Genomic DNA, 18,925 nt, shown 5'->3' on the forward strand with positions numbered 1-18,925 from the left:
AAACACAGGCCTTATTCCTAAAATAAAATCCCAACTTCAACTCAAATTATTTTGTAAGTTGCTGAATCTGCTGTGGTGATGACAGTAATACCCAGGATGTAGAACACAGTTATTTATCTGCTGAGGTGATGACAGTAATACCCAGGATGTAGAACACAGTTATTTATCTGCTGAGGTGATGACAGTAATACCCAGGATGTAGAACACATGGACATCTACCACGATCAGATTAGAGACGTAAGGGAGATGAGACATCTACCACTTTCAGATTAGAGCCGTAAGGGAGAATAGACATCTACCACCCCACTACCACTATCAGATTAGAGCCATAAGGGAGCCTAGACATCTACCACTATCAGATTAGAGCCATATCAGATTAGAGCCAGAAGGGAGACTAGACATCTACCACCCCACTACCACTATTAGATTAGAGCCATAAGGGACACTAGACATCTACCACCCCACTACGACTATCAGATTAGACCCATACGGGAATCTAGGCATCTTTCACCCCACTACCACTATCAGAATAGAGCCAACAGGGAGACTCTGCATCTACCACCCCACTATCAGATTAGAGCCGTAAGGGAGACTAGACATCTACCACCCCACTACAACTATTAGATTAGAGCCATAAAGGAGACCAGACATCTACCACTATCAGATTAGAGCCGTAAGGGAGAAGAGACATCTACCACCCCACTACAACTATCAGATTAGACCCATAAGGGAGGCTAGACATCTACCACCCCACTACCACTTTCAGATTAGAGCTGTAAGGGAGACTAGACATCTACCACTATCAGATTAGAGCCGTAAGGGAGACTAGACATCTACCACTAACAGATTAGAGCCGTAAGGGAGACTAGACATCTACCACCCCACTACCACTATCAAAATAGAGCAATAAGGGAGACTCAACATCTACCACTAATATACCACACCTCCTCAGTCCTTATCTGTGGTACTGTATATTAACTATATACCACACCTCCTCAGTCCTTATCTGTGGTACTGTATATTAACTATATACCACACCTCCTCAGTCCTTATTGATTAATTACAACACATAGGTGTATTATAAGGCATTAAAATAATGATACATACGTACTTCATAGAAACTGTTACCCTTCATATATTCTAACAACTCACATTTTATGATTCATTATGTCATTTGTTCCATGTTAAGGGCTCTAACCTTGGAACAAAACTATTTGTCTCCCTCTTGCTGTTGCATGCAGTTCCTCTCTCTCTTCCTCCATTCCTCTAACCCCTCCCTCCTTCTAACCCCAGCCCTCTGGCAGAACCAGGAAGTCCCTCCCCTATACAAACTCTCTTTAGTGTAAACGAAACTGATCTGAGTGTCTGTGTCGTCTGTCTGTGTGAGAGTGAACAGCCGTCCAAATGGCTCAACAGGGAGTTCTGCTGGACCAGGACCAGTTCTGTTGTTCTGTCTGTCTGGATCTACTGAAGGAGCCGGTCACTATTCCCTGTGGACACAGTTACTGTAGGAGCTGTATTGAGGGCTGCTGGGGTCAGGATGTTCTGAAAGGGGTCTATAGCTGTCCTCAGTGCAGAGAGACTTTCACTCCAAGGCCTAATCTGAGGAAAAATAACATGTTGGCTGAGCTTGTGGAGAAACTGAAGAAGACAGGACTCCAGGCTGCTCCCCCTCCTGCTCTGTGCTATGCTGGACCTGGAGATGTGGCGTGTGATGTCTGCACTGGGACCAGAAAGCAGAAAGCCCTCATGTCCTGTCTGGTGTGTCTGGCCTCTTACTGTGAGACTCACCTCCAACTTCACTATGAATCTCCTGCTTTGAAGAAGCACAAGCTGGTCAAAGCCACGGCACAACTACAGGAGAAGATCTGCTCTCATCATGACAAACTGCTGGAGGTTTACTGTCGTACCGATCAGCAGTGTATCTGTTATCTGTGTACAATGGATGAACATAAAGGCCATGATACAGTGTCAGCTGCAGCAGAGAGGACTGAGAAACAGGTAAGACCAGAACAACTTGTTGGTGACTGTCTGATAAACAAGGAATTAAAGATACAGTACGAACTAAATCTGTTTGAATATGAGATCATTATATTATATACAATATGAAATGGATCCACAAATATGAACACAAACCTTGAGTATATAGATATGTTAACCCAGATTCTCCAAATGTATCACCATTTTCTAAAATAAAACTCTATTCTCATTCTGAATGGCCTTTTATGAGTCCAAAGTTCATTCTCAACCCCTTGATACATGTAGGCCTACCATACAAACTATAATCATTCACATAGCAACATAATATTGTAAAGGGACTTCCTCAGGATTGTAGACCTTCCTCTCTATGGGTCCTATGTCACATTACTATACTATTGATCTACTGGACTAATAAAGCTTGATAGCTCATTGAAGAGTGATTCTCCACAGAGGCAGCTGGGGATGAGTCAGCAGAAGGTCCAGCAGAGATTCCAGGAGAGAGAGAAGGAGCTGAAGGAGCTCCAACAGGCTGTGGAGTCTCTCAAGGTGAGTATTGTTGACCAAAGGAGACACACCATTTCACTTCTCTCCTCCAGTCAGAGAGAGAGAGAGAGGGGCCCCTATCCAATCCCACTGACCCCACTGTTGGGAACAGGCTGTCTAGACCCCTTTCAGAGAATAGACTGGTTCATGTAACCAGCTGGGCTGCCTCATCACATAACCATGAGTAACCATGACGACTCATGTCCCCTAGACATTAATATGGAACTGTCTCTCTCTCAATTCAATTCAAAGGTCTTTATTGGCATTTGAAACATATCTTTACTATGCCAAAGCAAGTGAAGTAGATATTAGATATATAGATATTAGATATTAGATATAGATAATTTGGTCATATTAGATTTGACTTCAGAAGAGTTCCAGGGTGTGTTGAGTGGTGGTGTCCAGTCCTCCCAGGTCGTTGTCATGGTGATGGAGCAGATAGGGTCAAAGTAGTGGAATGGGTTAGTGGGTTTTTAATGAGTGTAGGTTAGTTGTCATGGTGCAGGAGCAGATAGGGTCAAAGTAGTGGAATGGGGTAGTGGGTTTTTAATGAGTGTAGGTTAGTTGTCATGGTGATGGAGCAGATAGGGTCAACGTAGTGGAATGGGGTAGTGGGTTTTTAATGAGTGTAGGGTTAGTTGGAAGGGTGTTACTTAGTATTATCATCATTATATTATTATTAGTATGCGCTGAATACAACAGGTGTTTTTACAGTGAAATATCAAGACTTGCAAGTAATTAAAGAGCAGCAGTAACAATAGTGAGACTAAAATCAGACTATATACAGGTGGGAACCGGTACAGAGTCAATGCACGGGGTCATAGGTTAGTTGAGGTAATATCAAGAATTGCATGTGTTGTGATATTGTTATAAGGATGTTGAAGAGAGGGAAAGATTGAAGTGTCATTGGGGTTGGACGGGGTTGGGGGAGTTTGGAAGGAATTTGGGGGATGGGGGAGGGTCTATTATAAGTTAGTAGGACTCTTTTATTTTCTCAGAAGTACTGAGTTAGGTAGGAGGATTTAGAGTGGTGTAAACCGTGATGGAACACACTCCAGAACAGTAGGTGGCGCCATGCCCCTTTAACGTTGGTTTGAGGACCTCCATTATATCATAGAAGAAGAAGTTGGTCTGTCAGGTTTTGTTGTTCCTGAGGAGGGCTACTATTCTTTTCTCTTTTGGTTTTCAAGTATTTTCAGAATGTATTAAAGCCAAAGCTAAAGCTTCCCTAAACAATTCAATATATCAGTCAATATATTTTCTCTGTGATTTATTTTCTCTCCGTCAACCGTTCCATCGCATCTTAACCGTCTTACCGGGCGGGCACTAGGACCCGGGGGAGGCTGCTGCTGCAGAGGCTGCTGCACCGCTCGTGACTGTCAGTCCTCCTTGTAGCTCATTGGTTAAGCTGCGGCTCGAGACTGTTAACAGTTAACGGACAGGAAACGGCTCTGACAGGACACATTCATGTCGAGGCAGTGATGTGAATGTGTGGTAAGTTAGAATAGAGAGAGAGAGTTTTCACTACTATAGACTTTGGTCATAATCAAAGCTTTGTTAACCAATAGGTTTTTATGTGAGGCTGCCTGTAAGTTACAGTGTAACAGACGTTACTAACAGTAACGGTGTCTTTTAAATTCGACATAAGTTATGTGGCGATGATATCTAGTTAACGTTGTATTTAATGTAGTGTAATGACCTGACTAGATCATAAAGGAACAATTGTCCAGACAGAGGATTGAGTTACGAATTGACGGTTTATTAGCAACTTTACACAGGCTACTGTTTGGCCTTAGCTCACGCCAAATAAATGAAAGATACCCCACAAGCCAATCGGGACCTTCCTTAACTTCCAATGCCCCGCCCCCTCCACGCCACTCCGCCAACCACCAGGATGCCCGGCATCAGAACATCCCAGGCATTCCTGTGATTGGCAGATAGCAGGTTGATTGGCATGTCGGACCCCGCGAACACTGGGAACTGGTAAGTACAACACAACCACCTACTAGCCGAACACATAACACACAGCTGTCTGTGCGGGTCGCTACAGTAGTTTTACTATCTGTGCCAGGCTATAAATGACACAGATAATATCTAGTTAACGTTGTATTTAATGTAGTTTTACTATCTGTGCCAGGCTATAAATGACACAGATAATATCTAGTTAACGTTGTATTTAATGTAGTTTTACTATCTGTGCCAGGCTATAAATGACACAGATAATATCTAGTTAACGTTGTATTTAATGTAGTTTTACTATCTGTGCCAGGCTATAAATGACACAGATAATATCTAGTTAACGTTGTATTTAATGTAGTTTTACTATCTGTGCCAGGCTATAAATGACACAGATAATATCTAGTTAACGTTGTATTTAATGTAGTTTTACTATCTGTGCCAGGCTATAAATGATACTGCAAAAAATTGGAAAAAAATCTTGATTTATCTTTGTCAAACATGAGATGACACAAACACACAGAGACAGTGTTGTGGCAAAGCTACCAGGAAACTATCAATCATGGGAACATTGCTCAGATTTGACCATCTGACCCTGCTGGTGATATTGCAGAGAGAAGGGAGTATCTGAGGAGAATTGTTGTGGTCACATCAATGTTAGGAAGACAGGGACTCTCTTTCCGTGCCAATGATGAATCTAGTGAAAACACAAATAGAGGGAACTCTCAATAGTAAAACTAAAATAAAACTCAAACAACTTCCTAGATACATCATGCTGAACTGAGTTTACCAAGAACTACGGTATTGATGTCAAAACAGAAAACATGTTGGTGGACAGAAACTTTCTTTCCCGGAAAAGAGAGGCTGGTGTTCTGTACCTGTCTGTCCAGGAGGGAGGAGAGTAGAGCAGGACCAAGAGGTGTTCTGTACCTGTCTGTCCAGGAGGGAGGAGAGTAGAGCAGGACCAAGAGGTGTTCTGTACCTGTCTGTCCAGGAGGGAGGAGAGTAGAGCAGGACCAAGAGGTGTTCTGTACCTGTCTGTCCAGGAGGGAGGAGAGTAGAGCAGGACCAAGAGGTGTTCTGTACCTGTCTGTCCAGGAGGGAGGAGAGTAGAGCAGGACCAAGAGGTGTTCTGTACCTGTCTGTCCAGGAGGGAGGAGAGTAGAGCAGGACCAAGAGGTGTTCTGTACCTGTCTGTCCAGGAGGGAGGAGAGTAGAGCAGGACCAAGAGGTGTTCTGTACCTGTCTGTCCAGGAGGGAGGAGAGTAGAGCAGGACCAAGAGGTGTTCTGTACCTGTCTGTCCAGGAGGGGGGACAAGGCCTGGTGGACCTGGAGAGCAGGGTGGCAGAGGTCTGACTCAATGAGGTGTAGATAGACTACTGAACCTAATGTCTCCCTCTCTCTCTCTCTCTCTCTCTCTCTCTCTCTCTCTCTGTCTCTCTCTCTGTCTCTCTCTCTCTCTCTCCAGCGCTCTGCACAGTCAGCAGTGGAGGACAGTGATCAGATCTTTACTGAGCTGATCCGCTCCATTGAGAGAAGGAGCTCTGAGGTGAAGGAGCTGATCAGAGCCCAAGAGAAGGCTCAAGTGAGTCAAGCTGAAGGACTCCTGGAGCAACTGAAGCAGGAGATAGCTGAGCTGAGGAAGAGAAGCACTGAGCTGGAGCAGCTCTCACACACAGAGGATCACATCCATTTCCTCCAGGTAACTAAACTGTCTTGTTACATGTGATATGAAATTAACTTCATGTGAAACTATTCATCTCAATCATTATGTTGTCCTGTCTGTCTCTCTGTCCCTCTCTCTGTCTGTCCGTCCCTCTCTCTTTCTCTGTGTCCGTCCCTCTCTCTCTCTCTCTGTCCGTCCCTCTCTCTCTCTCTCCGTCCCCCTCTCTCTCTCTCTCTCTGTCCGTCCCTCTCTCTCTCTCTCTGTCCGTCCCTCTCTCTCTCTCTGTCCGTCCCTCTCTCTCTCTGTCCGCCCCTCTCTCTCTCTGTCCGTCCCTCTCTCTCTCTGTCCGTCCTTCTCTCTCTGTCCGTCCTTCTCTCTCTTTCTGTCCGCCTCGCTCTCTGTCCGTCTCTCTCTGTCCGCCCCTCTCTCTCTCTGTCCCTCCCTCTCTCTGTCCGTCCCTCTCTCTGTCCGTCCGTCTCTCTCTCCTTCTGTCCGTCCCTCTCTCTCTCTCTCTTTGTCCGTCCCTCTCTCTCTCTCTCTCTGTCCGTCCCTCTCTCTCTCTCTCTCTCTGTCTGTCCCTCTCTCTCGCTGTCTGTCCCTCTCTCTCTCTCGCTGTCTGTCCCTCTCTCTCTCTTTCTGTCCGTCCCTCTCTCTCTCTCTATCTGTCCGTCTCTCTCTCTCTCTCTCTCTCTCTCTCTCAAATTCAAATTCAAATTCAAGCTGCTTTATTGGCATGAAAAACATTGTGTCAATATTGCCAAAGCAACAATGTATACAATATACATTGTAACAAAATTATAAATGATAGCAAATAATAATATAAAATGGTAGTAAATAATAATACAAAATTAAATACAAAAATAATAACAATAAAATGGTAACAGTCTACAGTAAACATTAATAATTATAGTAATAACAATAATAGTAATAATAAGTAAGTTACTGTTTACTATGCAGATGTTATTATTCAGTGTCCCTCAGGCTATGGCAGGAAAATACATATTTGGCTGCAAGAGGAGCCATTGCTCCTTCGCCCATGAGTATTCTTAGTTTTTCCTCTGGGTTCAATTTGTAAAAATGTGGAATATATGTAGTCATTTCTGTGAATAATGAGTCTCTTTGTGAGGAATATTTATCACAGTAAAGGAGAAAGTGCATCTCTGTCTCTACCTCCCCTGTCATGCAGTGACCACATACACGCTCCTCTTTGGGTAGCCATGTCTTTTTATGTCTGCCGGTTTCTATTGCCAATCGGTGGTCACTCAGCCTGTACTTGGTAAGGATCTGTCTCTGCTTCGTATCTCTGACAGAGTAGAGATAATCAGCCAATTCATATTCTCTGTTTAGGGTCAGATAGCAATTTAGTCGGCTTTGGGATTTTGTTTCGTTTTTCCAGTATTGTAAGTATGATTCCTTTGATTGGTTCATGATTTTGTTTATTGGAATTCTTTCTTTTGAAGCAGTGCTGGTGTCAGCTTGATTGGTGAGGTCCAACACCAGCTGACTGAGAGGGCTCGTTTCTGGGCTCAGCTCTTGGGCTTGAAGTGCTTTAAATTGCAGACTCGAATTTGGACTTGAATTTAGATGTAGCCAAAATTTTAATGATCTTTTCTGTATTTTCATTATTACTGGAAAACGGCCCAATTCTGCCCTACATGCATTAGTTGGTGTATTTCTCTGGACTTGTAGAATTTTCCGACAGAATTCTGCATGTAGGGTTTCAATTGGATGTTTGTCCCACATTTTAAAATCCAGTTTATTGAGTGGCCCCCAAACCTCACTTCCATAAAGTGCTATTGGTAGGATTACACTGTCAAATATTTTAGTCCAAATTCTAATTGGGATGTTGATTTTGAATAATTTCATTTTTATTGCATACATTGCTCTGCGGGCTTTTTCTTTGAGTGCCTTCACTGCCATATTAAAGTTTCCCGATGCAGATATGGTCAGACCAAGGTAGGTGTAATTTTTTGTGTGTTCAATTAAGGTGTTGTTCAGGGTGAATTTACATTTTTGTTTCTGACATCTGTTTTTTTTTTGGAAAATCATGATTTTAGTTTTTTGGAAATTTACTGCCAGGGCCCAATTATGGCAATATTGCTCCAGAATATTAATGTTTTGTTGAAGACCTTCTTTGGTTGGTGATAGAAGTACCAAGTCATCAGCATATAGCAGGTATTTCACCTCTGTGTCAAATAGTGTGAGTCCTGGGGCTGGAGATTGGTCCAACATGTCTGCTAATTCATTGATATAAATGTTGAAAAGATTTGGACTCAAATTGCAGCCTTGTCTCACACCTCGACATTGTGAAAAAAATTCTGTTCTTTGGTTTTTGATTTTTATTGCACACTTATTTTCTGTGTACATACATTTTATTAAGTCATACACCTTACCACCAAGCCCACTTTGTAGAATTTTGTAGAATAGCCCTTCGTGCCAAATCGAATCAAATGCTTTTTTAAAGTCAATAAAGCAAGCAAAGATTTTGCCCTCTTTTTTTTGGTGGACGTGTTTATTAATTAGTGTGTGTAAGGTGTATATATGGTCAGTAGTGCGATGGTTAGGGAGAAAGCCAATTTGACATTTACTTATTACATTTTTTTCTTGAAGAAAGGTTTGAATTCTTGAATTCAAAATGCTACAGAAAATCTTTCCCAAGTTACTGTTGACGCAAATTCCCCTGTAATTATTGGGGTCTGATTTGTCTCCACTTTTGTGGATAGGGGAGATGAGCCCCTGGTTCCAGACATCAGGGAAGCAGCCAGAAGTTAAAACCATGTTGAACAATTTAAGCACAGCATTTTGCAACTCAGGTGTGCTGTTTTTCAGCATTTCATTTCTGATGTTGTCTACACCACAAGCCTTTTTTGATTTAATAGATTTTAGCTTTTCATTTAGTTCTTGTTGGGTTATTGGGTAATCTAATGGATTTTGGTTGTTTTTAATGACTGATTCCAGGATGTTCAATTTTTCTTTAATTTCTAATTGGTTCTGGTTTAAGTCTTTTTGTGGGATGTTTTTGTATAGATTATCAAAGTAAGTTTTCCAAATTCCTACATCTTGTATGGCTAATTCTTGTGGCTTTGTTGTGCTTAAATTGTTCCACATGTCCCAGAACTGATTTTGGTCAATTGCGTTTTCAATTTCATCAAGTGTCTTGTTGGTATAATTCAATTTCTTGCATTTCAGTGTTTGTTTATACTGTTTCAGAGTTTCAAAGTATTCATATCGTAGCTCTGGGTTGTTTTGCTGCTTATGTTTTTTGTTTGACATTTGTCTTAGGTGTTTTCTAATTGTTTTACATTCATTATCAAACCATTTGTCAGAAACATTTTGATTTTTGCTTCTGATGTTGCATTGCTTTGGTTTTCTCAAATTTGCTTTCGATGCTGCTTTTTGGAATATGCAGTTGATGTTTTGGGTAGCTGAATTGACACCATCTTTATTGTTTTGGTACTGTGAGTTATTGAAAAACTGTATAGAGTTCATCATTTCATTTGAGTTCAATGTTTCAATGAATGCCTCTGCACTGTTTGGAGCCCATCTGAACGATTGGTTTATGTTGTAAAGTTTATTGGGCTGTTTTTTTGAATGAATATTGCCGGTTAATTTCTTCAGAAACACGTTGATCTGACTGTGATCTGACAATGGTGTCTGTGGTCTGACAGTGAATGCACTAATGGAGGAGGGGTCAATGTCAGTGATGGCATAATCGACTACACTTGTCCCAAGAGCTGAGCAGTAAGTAAACTGACCTAAAGAGTCCCCTCTGATTCTACCATTAAGCATGTACAGGCCTAAGGCTCGACAGAGATGTACTAACTCTTTTCCATTTTTGTTCAGTATTTGGTCAGGACTGTTTCTATTATTTATAATAGGGCTACTGTACAAGGAGGGGTGTCCAAATATGTGGTGGTTACCTCCCGCATCAGTGTAGTCAGGCTCAGAACCTGTTCTTGCATTGAAATCTCCACAAAGAAGCACTTTACCCTGCGCCTGAAATGTAATGATTTCTGTCTGGAGATTGTCAAAAAACTGATCATCATAATATGATGAATCTGAAGGAGGAGCATAAGCTGCACATATGTATACATCATTGTCACAATAGATTGTACCTTTGTTAAGTTTTAGCCAAATGTGAGTGGTACCTTTTTTCATTTCATTCAGTGCTAAGTCCTGCTTATGCCAAATGATGATTCCACCTGAGTCTCGGCCCCGTTTAACATTTTTATGTTTGATTGATGGTAGTAAACTTTCTCTATAGCCTGAGGGACACTGAGTATCTATGTCTCCACGACACCATGTTTCCAGTAGGATTATGATGTCCTGTCCCTTGATGTTTTTAATCAATTCTGGATTAGTTGTTTTATAACCAAAATGTGAAGAGTATAGGCCCTGGATATTCCAAGAGCTGATAGTTAATGATCTCATTTATAATAAGTGATATTCACTGGTTTGAGTAAAGTACATCGAAAATAACAAAAAAAAAAAAATACTATATATATATATATATATATATATACATACATACATATATACACACATACATACATATATACATACACATACATATACACACATACACACACACACACACACACACACACACACACACACACACACACACACACACACACACACACACACATACATACATACATACATACATACACACACACATACATACATACATACATACATACATACATACATACATACACACACACCATTACATATAATAATTATTATAATACCGGTGTCAATACATTTAGGAATATTTGTAAACAAATGAATAAGAATGGAATAAGATTGCACTGTACTTATTTTATGTGCAATCTGCAACCCTGTGTGTTTGTGTGTGTGTGTGTGTGCGCGTGTGTGCCCGTGTGTGAATTAAAGGGACTGTCTAGCTCAGTAGTCTGCATATTAGTTGCAGTAGTTGGCGCACCTCTCCTATCTCTGATTGTTCTAGGGGTCTTCTGCCAGAGGTTACCTCAGCAAATGTAGGCTGACGATCTAATTGAAACATGGTGTGGACTGCATCATGTGGTCTACTTCCCTGAAGGGCAGTGTTCTGACCGACCCTGGAGTAGTGGTCAGAGCTCTCTCTCTCTCTCTCTGTCTCTCTGTCCGTCCCTCTCTCTCTCTGTCCGTCCCTCTCTCTCTGTCCGTCCCTCTTTCTCTCTGTCCGTCCTTCTCTCTCTCTGTCCGTCCCTCTCTCTCTCTCTCTCTCTCTCTCTCTCTCCAGAGTTATCAGTCTCTCTCTCTCTCTCCAGAGTTATCAGTCTCTCTCTCTCTCTCTCTCTCTCTCTCCAGAGTTATCAGTCTCTCTCTCTCCAGAGTTATCAGTCTCTCTCTCTCCAGAGTTATCAGTCTCTCTCTCTCCAGAGTTATCAGTCTCTCTCTCTCCAGAGTTATCAGTCTCTCTCTCTCCAGAGTTATCAGTCTCTCTCTCTCCAGAGTTATCAGTCTCTCTCTCTCCAGAGTTATCAGTCTCTCTCTCTCCAGAGTTATCAGTCTCTCTCTCTCCAGAGTTATCAGTCTCTCTCTCTCTCTCTCTCCAGAGTTATCAGTCTCTCTCTCTCTCTCTCTCTCTCCAGAGTTATCAGTCTCTCTCTCTCTCTCTCCAGAGTTATCAGTCTCTCTCTCTCTCTATCCAGAGTTATCAGTCTCTCTCTCTCTCTCTCTCTCTCTCTCTCTCTCTCTCTCTCTCTCTCCAGAGTTATCAGTCTCTCTCTCTCTCTCTCTCCAGAGGTATCAGTCTCTCTCTCTCTCTCTCTCTCTCTCTCTCTCTCCAGAGTTATCAGTCTCTCTCTCTCTCTCTCTCCAGAGTTATCAGTCTCTCTCTCTCTCTCTCTCTCTCTCTCCAGAGTTATCAGTCTCTCTCTCTCTCTCTCTCTCCAGAGTTATCAGTCTCTCTCCAGTATCAGTATATCTTCAGACTTACCCAGCATCGTTGTCCGTCCTCTTCAGTACTTTGGAGATGTGAGTAAGACTGTGTCTGAACTGAGAGAGAAACTAGAAGACTTCCTTAAAGGAGAATGGACCAAGATCTCCACTACAGGTGTGTTGAAAACAATAAGAACATCAACTTTAGACCATTGAAAGTTCCCTACTAGTCATATACATGTGGAATATGGTCTGATGATAACATTCCCTCTCTCTGTCAATGTGTTTGTGTGTCTGTAGTGAATATAGTGGATGTTGTACTGCCTCCAGAGCGCAAGACCAGAGAACAGTTGTTACAATGTGAGTCTCTTTATTGTGAAGTAACTAACAGTCTCTTTTTACTGACACTCCTAACAATCCCTCTAGAAATATATAGCAATAGTAGATCTAATCAAAGACTGGGTATCTATCTGACTCCTCATATTTCTCTGATTTGATCTCTGCTGTGCTCTAATCAAAGACAGGGTAGATACAGTATCTGACTTAACTTATTGTTCTGACTCCCCTCATTGGTCTCTGCTCTTCTCCCAGATTCCTGTCAGCTCACACTGGACCCAAACACAGCATACACACTCCTCTCTCTGTCTGAAGGGAACAGAAAGGTGACCTGTACAGGCCAAGTCCAACCATATCCTGTCCATCCAGACAGATTCACCAACTACAGGCAGGTTCTGTGTAGAGAAGGTCTGTCTGGACGCTGTTACTGGGAGGTGGAGTGGACTGGTTATGTTGTTACAGCAGTCTCATATAAAGACATCAGCAGAACAGAGAGAGGTAATGATGGTGGATTTGGAAACAATAACAAGTCCTGGAGTTTACATTCCTCTAGTTACTGTAGTGATGGTTATTGTTTCAGACACAATAATGTTGTGACTAAAGTATCAGGCCCTCAGTCCTCCAGAGTAGGAGTGTACCTGGATCACAAGGCAGGTACTCTGTCCTTCTACAGTGTCTCTGACACAATGACCCTCCTCCACAGAGTCCAGACCACATTTACTCAGCCCCTCTATCCTGGGTTTGGTCTCGATGGGATTGGGATCTATTATAATGTTTCTGCTGAGCTGGTTAAACTGTAGTAGGGTCCACATAGATACTAGTCATGCTGGTGTAGTCTATAGCTGAGCTGGTTAAACTGTAGTAGGGTCCACATAGATACTAGTCATGCTGGTGTAGTCTATAGCTGAGCTGGTTAAACTGTAGTAGGGTCCACATAGATACTAGTCATGCTGGTGTAGTCTATAGCTGAGCTGGTTAAACTGTAGTAGGGTCCACATAGATACTAGTCATGCTGGTGTAGTCTGTAGCTGAGCTGGTTAAACTGTAGTAGGGTCCACATAGATACTAGTCATGCTGGTGTAGTCTATAGCTGAGCTGGTTAAACTGTAGTAGGGTCCACATAGATACTAGTCATGCTGGTGTAGTCTATAGCTGAGCTGGTTAAACTGTAGTAGGGTCCACATAGATACTAGTCATGCTGGTGTAGTCTATAGCTGAGCTGGTTAAACTGTAGTAGGGTCCACATAGATACTAGTCATGCTGGTGTAGTCTATAGCTGAGCTGGTTAAACTGTAGTAGGGTCCACATAGATACTAGTCATGCTGGTGTAGTCTATAGCTGAGCTGGTTAAACTGTAGTAGGGTCCACATAGATACTAGTCATGCTGGTGTAGTCTATAGCTGAGCTGGTTAAACTGTAGTAGGGTCCACATAGATACTAGTCATGCTGGTGTAGTCTATAGCTGAGCTGGTTAAACTGTAGTAGGGTCCACATAGATACTAGTCATGCTGGTGTAGTCTATAGCTGAGCTGGTTAAACTGTAGTAGGGTCCACATAGATACTAGTCATGCTGGTGTAGTCTATAGCTGAGCTGGTTAAACTGTAGTAGGGTCCACATAGATACTAGTCATGCTGGTGTAGTCTATAGCTGAGCTGGTTAAACTGTATTAGGGTCCACATAGATACTAGTCATGCTGGTGTAGTCTATAGCTGAGCTGGTTAAACTGTAGTAGGGTCCACATAGATACTAGTCATGCTGGTGTAGTCTATAGCTGAGCTGGTTAAACTGTAGTAGGGTCCACATAGATACTAGTCATGTTGGTGTAGTCTATAGCTGAGCTGGTTAAACTGTAGTAGGGTCCACATAGATACTAGTCATGCTGGTGTAGTCTATAGCTGAGCTGGTTAAACTGTAAACTGATTTGTTATTAATTAAAATTCAATACAATGTTTTAATCTTGTACATTTCCATGAATCATGATGTCTGGTGTTGATGTATATTGGTTGTCATTCAGAACCATCGATATGTTTTCTCAGTTGGTTCTCTGTCTCTATGTAATTCTCCTCAGTATCATTGATCAGCTTGTTGGCTCGGTCCTAATTGATGTGTTCTCTGTCACCTGGAGCTGCATGGAAAATGGTCCAGGAACTAAAGGACAATTCAGGACTAGTCAGCCCACTACAAGCTGGTATCACTTACTTTCTACTAAACTATATGGTCTGGTTTCCCAGACACAGATGAATCCTAGTCCTGGACTAAACAGTATGTTCAATGTAGATGTCCAGGAAACCGGTCCTAAATGTGTCATCTTTCATCCTCCCATACTGCTCAGTCCAGCAACATTAAACCTGTCCAGCAGGTGGTGCTGTTGACCAAACAATAAAACCAGCAGATATCTTGACTTGCCACTCAGTATATCAGTAATGTTCAGAATAGTACTTTAATATCATTGGAGATTGATGGTCTTTTTAATCCACTATCCAGAGTCAGGAACAGATGAAGTTAGGTCTGCTACTGTTCAGTGATTAAATATGATTTATGGTGATGGGAAATAATAAAAAACACTCAACTTCATCTAGTAATAGTTTTCCTTTGTTATTTATTCCAAGGTGTGTCTTTAACTTGTAAATGTATTGTGTGGAGGTGAGCTAGTGGTGTGGCTGATAGAATAGAATGAAAAGGGAGGATGGGAGGGGAAATGGGCAGATATATCAGACAGATGAGGGAGAGAGAGATTTTCATCCAGGAGTTAGTGTTTCTGTTCCAAATAGCTCCCTATTCCCTGCGTAGTGCACTAGGCTTCTTATAACCAGGTCTAAAGTAGTGTTCTAGATGTTAATGGTTTCTCCCTGTCATTACATGACAATATGGTCATGACTTTAGTGGTTTCCTCCCCCTTTGTTTTTAGTGTTATTTTGTTATGTGTGTTGTCAGGGTTGTTCCTCTGTGTTCCTCATTGAAAATCCATTAACAATGAATCACAAACTAATGATATTCCAGTTGTGTTTAGACAACTTGATGTCTGACGTCCCCCAGTTCTGTTCAGACCCATTGAACTGGGTCACATTCTGAATGGTGACTTGTATTGATAGTCCATACTGGACCTGACTGTGGTTAACCAGACTGGAGGGGTTCTGATCACATATTCCCTCATCTCCACAACTTCACCTGATGTTCTCTCTCTGTGTGTGTGTGTGTGTGTGTGTGTGTGTGTCTGTGTGTGTGTCTGTGTGTGTGTGTGTCTGTGTGTGTAGAAAGCAGACAACCTCAGTATGGTTTCATTCCTGTAGTTATCAGAACACATGGGGTGTGTAACAATTATCTCTCCTTTCTAAGTGTGAACTTGTCCACTTCCCTTCATGGATTTAAAGGAAATGACTGGTATATGTAAACTCCCTCTACCCCATGTCAACACCAATCCAATGCTTTTACATTTGTGAGGAGTAGAGAAGGAAAGCTACATTTCACAACTCTTAGTACAAACTCAAAACATGAAGCCCTCTCTAAGGAGCCCTCAGAGAGGTGGACATCAGAGAGATGGAGGCAGGCGGCAGGGAACTGTTGTATCTAATGAAGTCCGGTCCATCGTCGTTGATCATGTGGTCAACAGAGGTCTTACCATGACAGAGGCCGACACATTAGTTCACCCCAATCTGAAAAGATCAACTGGCAAATTCCATCATGAGAACATTTCACTAAGAAAAGCGGTAAGTCAGCAGGATGTGCACTGTGCTTTACCTTTACATTTACAGGAAATGACATATTGTAATGCATGTCAACATGTTCCAGGATTGTTCCAGTAGGATCTATTGACAGTAAACTCTGTTCTACCCTCAGAATAGACAGAAGACCCCATGGTGGTGGTCATGTGCTGACTGACCAGCAGGAGTGGACAGTGGAGGAAATGGTGAGGGACAGGAATGATATACTGACCAGCAGGAGAGGACAGTGGAGGAAATGGTGAGGGACAGGAATGATATACTGACCAGCAGGAGAGGACAGTGGAGGAAATGGTGAGGGACAGGAATGAAATACTGACCAGCAGGAGAGGACAGTGGAGGAAATGGTGAGGGACAGGAATGATATACTGACCAGCAGGAGAGGACAGTGGAGGAAATGGTGAGGGACAGGAATGATATACTGACCAGCAGGAGAGGACAGTGGAGGAAATGGTGAGGGACAGGAATGATATACTGACCAGCAGGAGAGGACAGTGGAGGAAATGGTGAGGGACAGGAATGATATACTGACCAGCAGGAGTGGACAGTGGAGGAAATGGTGAGGGACAGGAATGATATACTGACCAGCAGGAGAGGACAGTGTAGGAAATGGTGAGGGACAGGAATGATATACTGACCAGCAGGAGAGGACAGTGGAGGAAATGGTGAGGGACAGGAATGATATACTGACCAGCAGGAGAGGACAGTGGAGGAAATGGTGAGGGACAGGAATGATATACTGACCAGCAGGAGAGGACAGTGGAGGAAATGGTGTGGGACAGGAATGATATACTGACCAGCAGGAGAGGACAGTGGAGAAAATGGTGAGGGACAGGAATGATATACTGACCAGCAGGAGAGGACAGTGGAGTAAATGGTGAGGGACAGGAATGATATACTGACCAGCAGGAGAGGACAGTGGAGGAAATGGTGAGGGACAGGAATGATATACTGACCAGCAGGAGAGGACAGTGGAGGAAATGGTGAGGGACAGGAATGATATACTGACCAGCAGGAGAGGACAGTGGAGGAAATGGTGAGGGACAGGAATGATATACTGACCAGCAGGAGAGGACAGTGGAGGAAATGGTGAGGGACAGGAATGATATACTGACCAGCAGGAGAGGACAGTGGAGGAAATGGTGAGGGACAGGAATGATATACTGACCAGCAGGAGAGGACAGTGGAGGAAATGGTGAGGGACAGGAATGATATACTGACCAGCAGGAGAGGACAGTGGAGGAAATGGTGTGGGACAGGAATGATATACTGACCAGCAGGAGTGGACAGTGGAGGAAATGGTGAGGGACAGGAATGATATACTGACCAGCAGGAGTGGACAGTGGAGGAAATGGTGAGGGACAGGAATGATATACTGACCAGCAGGAGAGGACAGTGGAGGAAATGGTGAGGGACAGGAATGATATACTGACCAGCAGGAGAGGACAGTGGAGGAAATGGTGAGGGACAGGAATGATATACTGACCAGCAGGAGAGGACAGTGGAGGAAATGGTGAGGGACAGGAATGATATACTGACCAGCAGGAGAGGGCCGTGCTGCAGGTAGCGTAGTGGTTAGAGTGTTGGGCCGTGTGGCAGGTAGCGTAGTGGTTAGAGCGTTGGGCCGTGTGGCAGGTAGCGTAGTGGTTAGAGCGTTGGGCCGTGAGGCAGGTAGCGTAGTGGTTAGAGCGTTGGGCCGTGCGGCAGGTAGCGTAGTGGTTAGAGTGTTGGGCCGTGCGGCAGGTAGCGTAGTGGTTAGAGCGTTGGGCCGTGTGGCAGGTAGCGTAGTGGTTAGAGCGTTGGGCCGTGAGGCAGGTAGCGTAGTGGTTAGAGCGTTGGGCCGTGCGGCAGGTAGCGTAGTGGTTAGAGTGTTGGGCCGTGCGGCAGGTAGCGTAGTGGTTAGAGCGTTGGGCCGTGCGGCAGGTACAAGACAGTTAACCCACTGTTCCCCTGAACAAGGCAGTTAACCCACTGTTCCCCTGAACAAGGCAGTTAACCCACTGTTCCCCTGAGCAAGGCAGTCAACCCACCGTTCCCCTGAACAAGGCAGTCAACCCACTGTTCCCCTGAACAAGACAGTTAACCCACTGTTCCCCTGAACAAGACAGTTAACCCACTGTTCCCCTGAACAAGGCAGTTAACCCACTGTTCCCCTGAACAAGGCAGTTAACCCACTGTTCCACTGAACAAGACAGTTAACCCACTGTTCCCCTGAACAAGACAGTTAACCCACTGTTCCCCTGAACAAGGCAGTTAACCCACTGTTCCCCTGAACAAGGCAGTTAACCCACTGTTCCCCTGAACAAGGCAGTTAACCCACTGTTCCACTGAACAAGACAGTTAACCCACTGTTCCCCTGAACAAGACAGTTAACCCACTGTTCCCCTGAACAAGGCAGTTAACCCACTGTTCCCCTGAACAAGACAGTTAACCCACTGTTCCCCTGAACAAGGCAGTTAACCCCACTGTTCCCCGGTAGGCCGTCATTGGAAATGAGAATTTGTTCTTAACTGACTTGCTGAGTTAAATGAAGGTAAACAAGTATTATTAAATGTACATTCTACTTCACAACATCATATTGGAACTATACTGTAAAAACAACGAACTATGAGGACGTCACCATTGTTGAGGACGTCTCCATTGTAGAGGACGTCACCATTGTAGAGGACGTCACCATTGTAGAGGACGTCTCCATTGTAGAGGACGTCTCCATTGTAGAGGACGTCACCATTGTTGAGGACGTCTCCATTGTAGAGGACGTCTCCATTGTAGAGGACGTCTCCATTGTAGAGGACGTCTCCATTGTAGAGGACGTCTCCATTGTAGAGGACGTC

At 43.4% G+C, this 18,925-nt stretch overlaps 1 protein-coding gene across 1 annotated transcript; it reads left to right on the forward strand.

Annotated features, from left to right (window-relative positions):
* The first annotated feature begins 1,338 nt into the window (after positions 1 to 1,338).
* Positions 1,339 to 13,256, forward strand: LOC118947090 (tripartite motif-containing protein 16-like). Its single transcript, XM_036972227.1, has 6 exons — positions 1,339 to 2,001; positions 2,431 to 2,526; positions 5,949 to 6,182; positions 12,051 to 12,210; positions 12,336 to 12,395; positions 12,627 to 13,256. Exons 1-6 carry the CDS (start codon positions 1,405 to 1,407, stop codon positions 13,169 to 13,171), a joined length of 1,692 nt encoding a protein of 563 aa, XP_036828122.1. The 5' UTR covers positions 1,339 to 1,404; the 3' UTR covers positions 13,172 to 13,256.
* The last annotated feature ends 5,669 nt before the right edge of the window (positions 13,257 to 18,925 follow it).

Source organism: Oncorhynchus mykiss, unplaced genomic scaffold, assembly GCF_013265735.2.
Source record: "Oncorhynchus mykiss isolate Arlee unplaced genomic scaffold, USDA_OmykA_1.1 un_scaffold_121, whole genome shotgun sequence".
In the NCBI taxonomy this organism is placed as follows: Eukaryota; Metazoa; Chordata; class Actinopteri; order Salmoniformes; family Salmonidae; genus Oncorhynchus; species Oncorhynchus mykiss.